Source organism: Lingula anatina, chromosome 5 (genome assembly GCF_051362555.1).
Source record: "Lingula anatina isolate TDL-2025a chromosome 5, LinAna3.0, whole genome shotgun sequence".
NCBI lineage: Eukaryota > Metazoa > Brachiopoda > Lingulata > Lingulida > Lingulidae > Lingula > Lingula anatina.
In genome coordinates, this window is record NC_141771.1 from 12,877,158 (window position 1) to 12,891,570 (window position 14,413).

The 14,413-nt window shown below is 35.2% G+C and overlaps 1 protein-coding gene and 1 long non-coding RNA gene across 2 annotated transcripts; one reads left to right on the top strand and one right to left on the bottom strand.

The window, feature by feature from the left end:
* Positions 1 to 465: 465 nt before the first annotated feature.
* On the bottom strand, positions 466 to 2,013 carry LOC106172807 (uncharacterized). The gene is made up of 3 exons (XR_001239448.2): positions 1,795 to 2,013; positions 1,323 to 1,572; positions 466 to 1,180 (listed from the first exon to the last, which is right to left on the bottom strand). It is a non-coding gene; the product is annotated as an uncharacterized LOC106172807 (long non-coding RNA).
* Positions 2,014 to 3,845: 1,832 nt separating this feature from the next.
* LOC106172793 (uncharacterized) lies at positions 3,846 to 5,284 on the top strand. The gene is made up of 2 exons (XM_013553694.2): positions 3,846 to 3,969; positions 4,508 to 5,284. Exons 1-2 carry the CDS (start codon positions 3,895 to 3,897, stop codon positions 5,042 to 5,044), a joined length of 612 nt encoding a protein of 203 aa, XP_013409148.1. The 5' UTR covers positions 3,846 to 3,894; the 3' UTR covers positions 5,045 to 5,284.
* The last annotated feature ends 9,129 nt before the right edge of the window (positions 5,285 to 14,413 follow it).

Consider the following 14,413-nt stretch of genomic DNA (forward strand, 5'->3'; position numbering starts at 1 on the left):
AACAGTTCAAGAAATAAAATTTAAAGAAAGAAAACATTTTATAAATGAACAGTTTTTTTTTTTTTTTTTTTTTTTTTTTTTACAAGTTTTACTTGTTTTACTTGAGTAGAAACACCATATTATTTCATCGCTCTGAAAATTCATTAAAAAGTAGCAAAACCAAATATTTTATTTAAACAAAATAATTATTCAGTCCATAGTAAAAACCATGAAACCATGTAATACTTAGATAATTTATTTGTGCTATTACTTTCCTGAATGTATAGCTGCAATTTCTCAGCCAATGGATTACTGTAGGTACGGAATACTTTTTGTAACAGTTTAAGAAACAAAAATTAAATAAAGCAAACATTTTACAAACGAACACAGTTTTTTGTTCCTTTTTACAAAATAGTACTTATGAATTATTTTACTTGAATAGAACCACCACATTATGTCATCACTTTGAAAATTCTTTAAAAAGCAAAAAAAAAAAAAAAAACAAATTATTTGCTGTAAATACAACTATCATATTATTTCATCCCACTAAAAATATTTTACAAAATAGCATAATAGGTTTTTTTCATTACAGTTAAATATTATTAAAAACAGCATCAACAGGCAAGTACTTTTTGTAAAGAATATAGCACCACCAAATTATTTCATTTTAGTTAAAACATTTTTTTAAAATTGCACTTCAAAATTGTGATTTCAGCTAAAACCATCTCATACAGGGGTACTTTCTATAAACTAGCTGACACATACTTCCTATAGTGTTTTTCATTAAAAAAAGTTATCCTGGGCAAAATACATGTAAAAAAATATCCAGTGTCAGAATGAATCAACCCCACAAACAGATCTTTGAATGTAAACACAACAAAATAGCAGAATGGGCGATTTGTAATGAACATCTGGCCTTCTAACTGAGTATAGTATTTGCGGGTTTTCTTTAGGCCCAAATTCGTGCACGAGATACACATTCCAAAAGGGGAAATCAGGTCCGGGTCCGACTGTCATGTGTCTGGAATGGTTTTGGACACAACAATGATTCATACATTTTGTTTATATACTTCTTCTCTGTAGCTGCAATTATCTCTCCAAATCTGGAAGCAGTGATCCGCCATTGTCTCTCCTTGTGTCAGATTGCGCTCTTTCCTTGTTATAACTTGCTATGCTCAGTGTTCGCTGTTTGTTCCTCAACCTGAAATATTCATATCCCATTAAAGCATGGTAGATGGTTACAGCATTAAATAGTTTAGATACAATATTATAATTCTATGATGTCACACATCACCTAGTTTGATATTTGGGCCCGATTCTCAAAGACCTCTGTTTTCACTTACATCATTCCCTCTATCCATGCTTTATTCTTTCATGGCACTTGGAAATAGTTGTTGTCCATCACAGCCGCCTGTAAGTCAGCTTTAGGGTAGGCATAACTGGTGGCTACATCAATCTTTACCGCTGTTGTGAAGTGATAGGTAAGATTCCTGAAGTAATCATTTTATCCTGCTCTTGAAGTTGACTGTCCTGGAGTCCTGAAATCGACAGCTTCAGGCTTTGCCCCCAATATATGGGCCTTCTTTGGGTAACCTTATAAAGAAAATAAATGAGTTCATTTATTAAGTATAAAAAATCTTTGTCTTTCGTGCTACTTAAACAAAATATGAGCGTAAGCCTACTCGTACCTACAGTAGTCTACATGTACATAACATGTCAGATTTGACACACACACCTCGACTAATTTTTCATTTCTTCAAGGAAAATAGTTAGCATTCGTGTTTTTCAAGCACTAAATGAAAAGAAAACACATACCTTTCAGTCAATTCACATTTTCATCCAGATGTTATGGCACCACATTCAAGTAAATTGCGTTTGAGTTGGTTCACTGTCAGCGACGCGTGCACACGTTCCATGTTAAACTCTGGTGTAAAGCATTGAGCGAGATTGTGCGAGACTTTAGAAGGACTGCTTTCACCCCCACGCCATCTAGCGGCATACCCTTAAAGCGGGTATTCCCCATTGAGCATGAGCAGAATGCACATGTGCTTAAATAAGCTCTCTGGAGATTGTTGTCGCCATAAAATGTCGTTTGACTACGCCAAACTTTCCTTTTTTTTGTGAAAATTTTTCACATATTTTTCAGCTTATATGCAACACTGATAACACAATATAAGAAAAATAGATAGGCCAATTGTCATTATACTCACAGGAGTGGTCAATCTTACTAAAACGCAGGTTGAGTTCGAAAATCAGCATAATCTAACCAGTGTACAAATAACAATAAAGAAACGTTAGTAATAATACAGTGTAGCTGCTAAAACTGCGGGTAAATATATCCGCAGCTACAAAGCTGAATGACTTCTCACTGAATGCAGCTCAATGGAATTAATCTCCAAAACATCTTTCATAGAATATACTTGTGAGTGCCTTGATACACAGCAGCTAAGACATTCCTTAACCCTGGACATCTGTTAACACCTTGTCTTGGTCAACTACTTAAGGTCAAAATGTGCAGACACAAGACCCAAACAAAACGTTGATGTATTACCAAAAAGTTAATAGCACCACTAAAACAAACCATTTGCTACATAAATACAATTAATTCTCTTAATTGTAGTTTTGTTTGACATTTCCTGCATCTTTACAATATTGTAAGTTGATTATATAAAAATTATGGTAAACTTGTTATCGTGTTTTGTGTAATAAAGTGTCAAAAATGGAAATAAACTCATATTATTGCAGTTTGTCAGATTCAATCATCCACTATGTTCAGAATCTCAGAATGGAGGAAATTGGACATTTAACACTGTTGTATTGATATTTTTCCCATCTCATCAATTTTCTTAGTTGATCATATAAAAATTGCAGTAAACTGTAAAAATAGAAGAAAACACAATTTTTGGTGCTGCTGCCATGATGACCATTATGGGAAAACCATGTTACTTATGACTGTCAAACTTTCAAAAAAGAAACAGAGGACTAAAATGCAGCCTGAGCTGGAAAAGCAGTCTAATTGGCGTCTTTTTCTGGAAGTTATACATTTTAGTGAAATATTCATTATTATCGTTTTGGCATATTCATTGTGGGACTTAGAGCTCCCATGGACATGAAGCTGAATGGTAATCAAGTTTTCTACATTTCAATGCTATTTATAGTCAATTATCGAAAATTGGTGATAATTATTCTGTTATTTATTATGTAATGTTACATCAAAATTGACAAAAAAATTTTTGCACTGCTACTAGAAACATTATGAAAGTTCAAATTGCAGTTCAAATTAGAAAGCCAGCTCAATTGGGTTATCATTTATTATTGAATTTATGCAGTTTTGTGTAAAATTTTCATTTTTCTCATTCTGGCATTTACAAAGTGTGAACTTTAACTCCCATCGGCCTTATGCTGAAGCCTTATGCTTGTTACACATTTTACTTACATCAGTATTTCCTGCTGAGCATAATTAAAATTTGATGTTGAATTTGCAGTTAAGCATAATGTACTTTTGCATCAGAATTGACAGTAGCCTATTTTGTGCATTGTTATTTTCTGCTTTTTGTCTGTACATTTGACAGCTTTGCTGCCTTGTTATTTTCCCCACTGAGCTAAGAACAATTCAGGACTGAACAGAATCATAAAGACCAGGCAAAGCGATTGTTAGCTTTTATTTGTACGACTCAAGTATTAAGAGTGACATACATTATAATACGTATATTCTTCTTCTATCACTATTATAATTATTATTTATAAACGTGTTTAATAGATGTGGAAGATATATCTAGGTGTAAATTGTAAAAATGGAACCCTGATTATATATTTAAACAAGTGATTTAATAAAATCATATTTCAGATCAGTTGTTTACTTTTTAGATCTGTTGACTCCCTTTTAGAAAACTTGGGAATTTAGAATTTAAGATAATGTCATCCATTCAGCTGATAAGTCTGCTCCTACTGGTTGCTGTTCAAGCTGTCAATTCTTCAAGTATTGTGAAGGTAAGTCCTGAAAAGCGTTTGTTATTAGCGTCTGGCTATTGAAACAAGCTTATACACTGAAAGGCAACACAGTTCTTAAATTGCAGGGAGTTGTGTTGGGATTTTCTGCTAGTCTGCAAGCGTTAAGTGTGTTTTATTGAATAACAGAAAGCATTTTTTCTTAAAGGTGACTTAACGTGTGTATTAACAAAATACAACATAAAAGAAGAAAACATTTTCATAAAACCAATACTTATTTGGCAAAATCAATGGCTTTTTAAGAAAAAATAATACACCTGATCAAAACAATTACAGCATCTCATGTCCGTTTTAAACCGAATCTAAATATTCCAAATGTGTAAACAGGATACTGCAAGAAAATATCATATCTAAAACAAATAATACACCCCAAATACATGCTATATAAATAATAGCCAGGGCCCATTTGGAAACCAATCTACGTCCTGTTATAGGAACAATTCAGCGTTCAGAGAGATCGACTCCTAATGTGAAAGACGGATAATGCTGGGTAATAAAATATAATTCCTTCATATTTTAGAATTACAAGGGAAAGTTTACTTCCTACCGGATAACCAAGTTCAAAGCATTCTTTGATATCATCGACGTCGATGAAGATGGCGTTGTAACTGAGAAGGAATTCGTTGATTTAACAACAAAACGAGCTCAAAACGTTCTGCCGTCCTGGAGAGCCATGGCTTGGAATGGTATGTTTTCCAACGCCTTTCGGGTCTGGTGGTCAAACGAATACTCTAACAATAAAACAGCCTTCACTTTTGAAGATATGATTCGGGTTCACGAGATAGACATTCCTATTACAACGGAGGAGGTCTCCCAAATCTCATGGAATATGTTTGGCACTTTTGATATTGACTGCGATGGCAAGTTAACGATAGATGAGTATTCCAAATTCCTGTTTGTTCACCGCAACACGGCTGAAATTCAACCAATTTTTGGTGCAATTGATCAGAACGCAAATGGCGTCCTTGATGCAGAAGAATTTGTAAGTGCATACGACCTCTATTGGTATCGACAAGAGTTCAGCACCACTGATGTAATTATAGGCAAGCGGTACTGATGCAGTCGGCAATTGCCAAGATATAGGTCGACCGCTTGCTTTTGGCTTTTTGTACCTTTGAAATCTTTGAGATGTTTTCTTTGATAGACGAATTTACGTTTCCACATAAAAATCACTCTGTATTTTCTCTTCAATGTTCAATATTACTCTGAACTGTTTCCATGCAGTTATTATAACAGACATTACTGAAAATGATTATTGTCCTTTCTTTTCCTGGGTATATATTTGGAATAAAACATAAAAGCCTCTTTTTTATTTTTGTCTCTTTCAACATTATTTACAATTTAGATGGATGTTTTCAGGAAATATTTAACAATATTTTGATGCTATCTATCACAACGAATATAATTACACTGATACCAATGAATTTGCGTGCATGTGAGCTGTTTTGGTATGTACAACAGTTTGGCAACTGATTTTATTTAACATAAACGTTACTGATGAAGATGGAAATGACAAAAAGGTTATCTGTCCATTAAGTTTTAACTTTTAAATTACATGTTACTGATTGTTGATGTTGCTTTTTGGCAGCTTTTTTTTTCGGTGCCTACCCGCAAGAAAACGCAGTAGATACTCCAGCGCATTAGACTACTGCAATCACACTGCAAACATGCTTCAAATCTGCTTCTATTTGGGAGCTAATTAGCATATTTGAAACATGCTTCTATCATGCTGCTAATCTACTGCATTAATGCTCCTCTCTGTACAAACCTATGTACTTTTTGGAGTAGAATTGCAGTAGGCTATGCTGCATTTCTATTGCAAATATGCTCCACACCACTACTGCATTAATGCTTTTTTGCTACTTCGATACTACTGCATTTTCTTGCGGGATACTACTGCATTTTCGTGCGGGTAAGCATACCATTGGTTAGGATGACATTTTACTGTTGCATACTAAGATGATTCCTTGCAAAATTCCTTACAAAACTGTTGCTTTGTATTTGTAAGAAACAAAGTAAATGTATAGCCTTTTGAAAATTCGATTCATCAAACGGTATAAGAACAGTGTAATATCAAGTAAGAATGATTGGTGTGTGTGTGTGTGTGGGGGGGGGGGGTGCATGTGTATCTCCTGAATAGAGGCTATTCACTTGGATAGCCTCATTCACTGATGAAGATGTCCTGCTAGACTGCTGACTGAAGAGAAAAATAACATCATTCTTATACCCTAACACAGCTAAAGAAACTCTCTCTGACATACTTAATGTAGCAAGGAAATATGCCTGACAGCATTATGACGCTCTTTTTTAGGTAGCCCGTATTAACATGTAGTTTGGTACTTACATTTGATTACACAAAGTTAAACACGATAGCTGCTGGCAAAATAGAGGAATAGGGGGGACGCGTACGTGACAACGCAACTCTATCTGGAATACATTTCATTGTAACTGTATTATAAATTAACCGCCCTCCTGCAAACACCAAACATCAATCAAGGTGCAGATCTCTTATGGAATTGTAGGACAGGAAACTGTTACGGTATGTACATGTATACTGTTCAATAACATTTGGGTTGATATCATATCAGGTACTATCATGAAAATGGCACCCTTTGCCTATTTACTTAGTACTCAGTATATATATATATATATGATGAAACTGAACATAAGGATTGTCATGTAGTAGTGCTGGTAATTGTAAATGATACATGTAAGTCCGAGCGCCGCACGTGCAGTATTGTATTTTTTCCACTGAGATAAGAACGAAACAAACCCATAAAGACCAGGCATAAATGATAAATTAATGCAAACTAGAAAGTCTCCGGTTTTAATACAGCTAAAGTGATATGAATTATAATACGTATATTCTTTTTCTTTATTTATTTTTATTTTACATTTTTGGCCTTTAAGTGTGTTTCAAAGATGTGGTAGAAATCGAGGTAGAAATTGTAAAAAGGAAACTCTGATTATTTCTTTAAAAAGGGAATTAATTAGTTGTTTACTTTTTAAATCTGTTGACTGTCTTGTTTTAGAAACCTTGACCATTTAGAGTTCAAAAAATGTTGTCCACTGAGCTGATAAATCTCCTCTTACTGGTTGCTGTTCTAGCTGTCGATTCTTCAAGTATCGAGAAGGTGGGTCCAGAAAAGCTTTATTATCATGGTTCTTTTATTGAAACAATTTAAGACGGTATTGATAGAGAAGCATGATTTAAAGGTGCAGGTGGTGGGATTTTCTGCTAGTCTGTAACCTTTTAATGTATTTCACTTCACTAAATAAGAGAATGTTTTCTGTTTTTCTTGGATGGTGACTTAACGTGTGTATAAACAAAACAAAACAAAACAAAAAATCATAAAACCAATATTTATTGGGAATAATCATTGTTATAACTCAGACAAATAATACACCTATTTAAACCAATTACAATGTCTCATATGTCCGTGTTAAACCCAATCCAAAACATTTTAAACAGGATACATCCGAGAAAATGTCATATCTATAACAAATTATACACCTGCAAAAATATGATATATAAAAAATAGTCAAGGCCCATTTGAAAACCAATTTCATCCTTTTAAAAGAGCGTTTCAGTGTTCAGAAAGATCAGATCTAATATGTAAGACAGACAAGGATGGGACATAGAAAATACTTTATTCACATTTTAGCACGCCAATGGAAAGTTTAGTCCCTACTTCATTACCAAGTTTAAAGCATACTTTGATATCATCGACGTTGATGAAGATGGCGTTGTTAATGAAGAGGAATTCGTTGGTTTAACTACGGAACGGGCTCAAGAGGTTCTGCCATCTTGGAGAGCTATGGCGGTGAATGGTATATTTTCCAATGCTTTTCGGGTCTGGTGGTCAAACCAATACACCAACTATAGAACAGCATTTACTTTTAAAGGTATGATGCGGGATGAGGAGATGAACATGGCTCTTTCAACGAAGGGGGACCTCCAAATCTCATCGGATATGTTTGACACTTTTGATATTGACTGCAATGGCAAGTTGACGATAGATGAGTATTCCAAATTCCTGTTTGTTCACCGCAACACGGCTGAGATTCAATCACTTTTTGAACGCAAATGGCGTCCTTGATGCAAATGAATTTGTAAGTGCATACGACCTCTATTGGTATCGACAAGAGTTCAGCACCACTGATATAGTTTTTGGTAAGCGGTACTGATGCAGTCGGCAATGGTCAATAATGAAGTCTATGATTTCTCTTTGGCTTTTAGATTCCAGCTGAAGTCTTTTACTGTCCCTTTGGAATGTTTGAGATGCACATTGATTACAACGACATTTAATTATGTTATATAGAGATGTTTGCTTACATAGACAAATTCACGTGTTCCCATAGAAATCACATTGTATTGTTTCTTTAATTTTCAATATTACTATAAAATTCATTAATTAAATCGAATATTGTCTTTTCTTATTGCTCAGTATAAAGTTGGAAAAAAACTTGAAGCCTCCTCTTTTTTTCTTGTCTCTTTCAACATGACTAACCAATTAAACGGATGTTTTTAGGAAATACTTAACAATACATGTATCTTAATTATCTATAATAACATTAATGCCAGTTAGTCCGGTGGCTTAAGGAAAAAATCGTGACACGGCGGATAAAAGCACTAAATTTTGCATGTGGGTACCTTTTGACATACTTAATCAAATTAGAGCCGTAGCCCACGGTAAAAAATTACCGTTTGGCCAAAAAGTCCAAAATGGCCGCCAATTTATGGAATTCTATAGAAATGTGTACGTATCTATGTTGATTTTTATCAAATTAATTATTTACTCAGAGTTTTCCACACCCTTATTACCCATTTTATTCATATATGTCAGATAGCAAACAAGTTCCCTTGGACTTTTTGAAAAAATCCAAGATGGCTGTCATATGCCATAGAAACAGCCATAGGAATACTAGTGCACAACTAATACCAGCTAGACAGATACGTTGTCCGCTATCAAATTAAGTTTGTTTCTCAGATTTTTGTTACCCACATAATATGTTTGTGGTGAGTAACTACGAAGTGTTCTTGGGCATTTCGGAAAATCCAAGATGGCTGCCATGTGCCACAGGAATTCTAGTATACGGGGGATTCAACTAATGGCAACTGGAAAGATTAATTTTCCACTATCAAATTAAGTTTGTTTCTGGATGTTTTCCACATCCTTTCCACCCACACAATATGTATGTGGTGAGTAACTAACATGTATTCCTGGGCATTTTGAGAAAATCCAAGATGGCCGCCATATGTCATAGGAATACTAGTACTTCTAGTGTTACAAAGGGTTGGAACTAATGCCAGCTAATTCACTATCAAATTCAGTTTATTTATTTTTAGTGTTTTACAGATAATTATTACATTGTGATACATATCTAGCAGGTAATAAATGTGCATATTTGATCATTTTGAGAAAATCCAAGATGGACGTCATTGGCCATAGGAATACTACTGGAATTACAACTGCACATCCATGGCTTTTCATCTACTACCAGGGTGAAATTGTGTTTGCTTATCATGTTTTGCCCATCTTTATTAGTCCTATGATATATATCTGGTGGGTAAATAGTGTACATCCTTGGATATTCTGAGAAAATCCAAGATAGCTACAATTTGACATAGGAATACAAATGGGCGGGTTTCAAATGGTGCTAGAGAGGCATATGGTTTATTATACAATTACATTACCATGGGTTTGTTTTAAAAATAATATATGTTTTTCATTCCATTTATTATTACTCCTATGATGTATACCTGGTCTGTAGCATGTGTGTATCTTTGGGTATTCTGGAAAAAATTCAAGATGTCTGCCTTTTGTCATTAGAATATTCGAACACATAATCAAATAATGCCAGAGATACAATGAATACAATTTAAATGCAGTTAACTTTAGATCATTTTTAAATGTTTTTCATATCCTATTTATCCTTATGAAAGACTCCGTGTATGTAGAAAGTGTATGTATCCTTGAGTATTATTCGGAGAAAACCGAAGATAGCTGCCAGTTGTTATAGGAATATATCATTCAAATGCAAATAGGTGTCAATTAATGGAACAGTTCAGGCATTGATTCCAACATGAAATAGTCGTTTGATGTTCAAACATGTTGACATCCTTATTAACCTTACTCTATATAAATCTGGTGTGTAGCAAGTGTGCATCTTGCGCATTTGAGAAAATTCAAGATTGCTGCAATTCACAATAGGAATAGTACATTCAACTACTGCCAGAGATATATTGGGTTCAATGTAAAATTAATTTTGTTTCTTGGTATTTCCCACATTCTTTTTGGACTTTGAGATATCTATCTGGTGGGTAACATGTGTATACCCTTAAGTATTTTGACAAAATATCATGATTACCCTCATTTGCCTTAGAAGTGCCTATAAAATCTAATGCACCACTTTTCCTATGGGGAAAAGAAGGCCATCTTGGATTTCCCCAAAATGATAAAATATGGACATTAATTACCTAACAGATATGTATCATGGGATAATAATACTAAAAAAAACAGAATAACAACTGAATTCAGCTTCATTTTATATGTAAGCCTATCTCCCACAGGTATTAACTGAACCCCACCTTCTATGGCTAATGGCAGCCATTTTGTTTTGTTTTCTTTTCAAAAAGGATACACATAACATTCTCATCATATATATATATATTACGTGAATTAAAAAGATGTGGAAAATACTCAGAAACAAACCTAATTTATCAATTAATATTATATCTCCATGGCAGAAGAAGCCCTATGTGTATACTAGTATTCCTTTGATATGGCGGCCATCTTGGATTTTCCTCGAAATGCCTAAGAATAAAGGTTAATTACTTACCACAAATATATTATTTGTGTAATAAGAAACAATTAGATAGTGGGCAATGCATCTTCCTAGTTGGCATTAGTTAGTTGAAAACCTGTGTACATGATCTAGTATTCATATGCCATATGGCGGCCATCTTGGATTTTTTGAAAAAGTCCAAGGACACTACTTTGTTACCTGACACATATGCATAATATGGGTAATAAGGATGTGGAAAACATTGAGAAAATACTTAATTTGATAAAAATCAACATAGGTATGTATGTATTTCTACAGAATTTCACAAATTGGCGGCCATTTTGGTTTTTTGGCCAAACGGTAAATTTTTTCCGTGGGCTACGGCTCTAATTTGATTTAGTATGTCAAAAGGTACCCACATGCAAAATTTGGTGCTTTTATCCGCCGTGTCACGATTTGGCCATTTTTTTGCCCTAAGCAACCGGACTAAGTGGATAAAAGCTGCATGTGAGCTGTATGTGAAAAAACAACAGTTTGGCAGCTGATTTTAAGATAACCGTTAATGATAAAGTTGGTGATGACAAAGAAATAATCTGTCCATTAAGTTTTAGCTTTCAGATAACATGTTACTGATTGCCGATGTTGATGTTTGCAACTTTTTCGGTGTTTGTAGGCCGTAATCTGAAGCTTGAGAGATGTTGTTTAACTCCCACATCACGCGGCTAGGTTTCTTAAGGATACAGCGCGTAGGGTAAAACATGGTGGTGCTTAGGACGCATTGTCTAATCTTAGGACGCAATTGGGCGTAAATCTGCATATGCATGAATCACACTGTGACCTAATTCAATCCAATGCATAATATGTAATTACCTTAGGCTGTATTCCCAGAGCTTTTAGATCGATCTATCCCCGCGGGGAGTGTCACTAGATTACTGTCAGATAATCAGGCTTAAATGTCCGTCCCGCCTACTACAAGCTGTAAGGGGGTAATTAACTTTCGTGTCCGCCCGGCTGACAGCTATTTAACGTGAACCCCCAGGGGGTTAGGTCGATCTAAAGTAGATCGATCTAATCTCTTAAAATGGGGTCTTAGTTGTACAATCAGAAAAAATAATTGATAAAAAAATCAATTTTCAAGTTTAATTAAAAAAAAAACATTGGTTCATGACATGATTTTCTCTATCACTCTACGCGTTACATTACACAGGGGTGCCACTTTGCTATATATATATATATATATAGTCAATTTGCCTCGAAACAGTGCCACAATAAGGATACAAAGGTATTCACTACCTTAGAGAAAGCAGAAGTCAAAATTGCATTTGCTTGCATTGTTTCACACAGCTGATCTTATATGCAATGGGAAATTAACATTGTCACTCGGTATTTGTTAGAAAAATAGGCAAATCTTTAGCTGCTTGAAATTCTATTACTCAATTGGTATAAGAATGATGTTACATACAGTAACATACTTCATGTAGCAAGGAAATGTGCCTCTTTTTAGGTAGCCCGTATTAACGTGGAGTATGGCGCTTACAGTTGATTACGCAATGTTAAGCTGGAATCCGCTGGCGAAATGGGATTGATAACATGAGGAAAAGGGGGCACGAGTACGTGACAAAGCAAATTTATCTGGAATACATTCCAGTATTATGGTATTTAGATATACCGCCCTCCTTCAAACACCACGCCTCATTCAAGGTGCAGATCACTTATGGGATTGGAGGACAGGAACCGGTGCCGTGTGTATACTGTTCAATAACATTTTGGGGATGATATTATGTATATCAGGTACTACTATGAAAATGGAACCCTTTTCATTTTGCTTAGCACTCAGCTCATAGAGGATGAAGTTAATGGCTGTCATCAAAGTAGTGCTGGTTATTGTAAATGATCAGCCCGAGCGCCGTATGTGCAGCATCTTAGTTTTTATTTTCCCCATTGAGATAATAGTCAACTCGACACTTCCATAGGCCTAATAGTCGAACCCTGCAGTGTTCTTTCCTGTAAACTTTTATTGCTGAAATACATTTTTCAGGCGGAGAGAAGCAAAATTAGCTTGGTTGCTATTTCCGAGACATTGAACATTTTTCAATATGGCCGTCAATTTATGAGGAAATATAGAAAAGCAACCAGAAGTCACCGCAGAAAGTGATAAAAGCTACAGAATCAGTTCGTTTTTTTGCATATTTAGTTTTATTAAAACCATTTCCGCTTTTTAATATTTATGTTAATTATGATTTTTTGTTATTCATGACGGTACACTCTCGGAATAAGCTTATCTGACAGTTCAATAAGCCCCCAAGGGTCTGTTGTTACTTCTCTGGGTCCCATAGTCGAATACTAAGAATGTCATTCCCTGTATTTCTTTTTTTAAGAATTGAATACTTTGGGGGTATAAAAGCCAATTAATTTGGCCTTTCTTGTAAGGTACATTTATACTAAGACTCTATAAAAGGGGATCATTGATAGGACTGACCGTTACGTAAGTTCTCTTTTTAATAAAGGCTCAGTCTAATGACAATTTTCTCAGGGGTCATCAGGGGTTTCTGCAGGATTTTAGGCACAGGGATTCCAAACTGTTAATCTGCCATTTGGACCCTTATAGTTACGTAGAGTCCAACCAAGTTCGTTGGTGGGGGCTGGGAAGGGGTAATTTAATTAAACTATTGTCAAAATATTGACCTTATTATTTTTTTGTTTTAATATTGATCATACTTACCGTAATTTTTGTGATTTTATATCTTGATCATAACTTTATTCAGTATATTTATATAAAATTTAGGTTTAAAAATTCCCATTCTTTTTATAGAGATTGGCACGTTTCTGAAAATTTCATCAGTATATAGCAGCACTTCTAAATTTTCTTATCACTGCACTTTTTTCACTTTACATTTTATAGAGTCAATAAACAAAACATCTTACAAATATTTTGGTTAAATACTGACAGCCATTAAAATCTTTGATGCCACATTTTAAAAAAATAATTGTCATTTTGTAGCTCTAAACTGGATTACTTTCATATGAATCATTTGTTAAGGACATTGGTAAACAGAAGCAAAAATCTTAAGCTTCATGAATAACTTCAAAACAAAAATGGCACCAGCCCAACACAAAGTCACAACAGTCAATAGCCGATACAACCTCCGCTTGGTTCGATGCAGGCGGCGATCCCTTGGCGTATGCTCAGTCAATAAATGGGATGGTGTCGTGCGGAATCCTATTCCAGTCTTGTCGTAGTGCCTGGATCAGCTGCTGCCTTGGCCAAAGATACATGTAGTACCACAAGTGTTCAATCTGATTCATATCCGAGAAAAGACAGGCCAGAGAAGGACATTCACCCTTGGGTCTCCAGATACGCTTGGATCATTTGTGCCGAATGTGAACGGGTCTTGTCCTGTTGGGAAACGGTGACAACAGTTTGCTGCTACATGAACGAGGTCATGTGAGGTTGCAGAATCTGATCTATGTAGTGACGAGCAGTTACTGGTATGTTACCATCAACGACCACCATCGGTTGACCACCAGCAAGCGTCGACGCACAATGGGGCTGCTGCTCCGGTTGTTGTTCCTGTCGGGTGCTTCTTGTGCTGTACGACTGGCATGGCGAAATTGGTCCTGCAGGTGATGCAACCTG

Coding starts and splice junctions, on each gene's coding strand:
- LOC106172793 (XM_013553694.2), top strand. CDS start 3,895: ATGTCATCCATTCAGCTGATAAGTCTGCTCCTACTGGTTGCTGTTCAA. Junction 3,970..4,507: donor ATTCTTCAAGTATTGTGAAG/GTAAGTCCTGAA, acceptor TTCATATTTTAG/AATTACAAGGGAAAGTTTAC.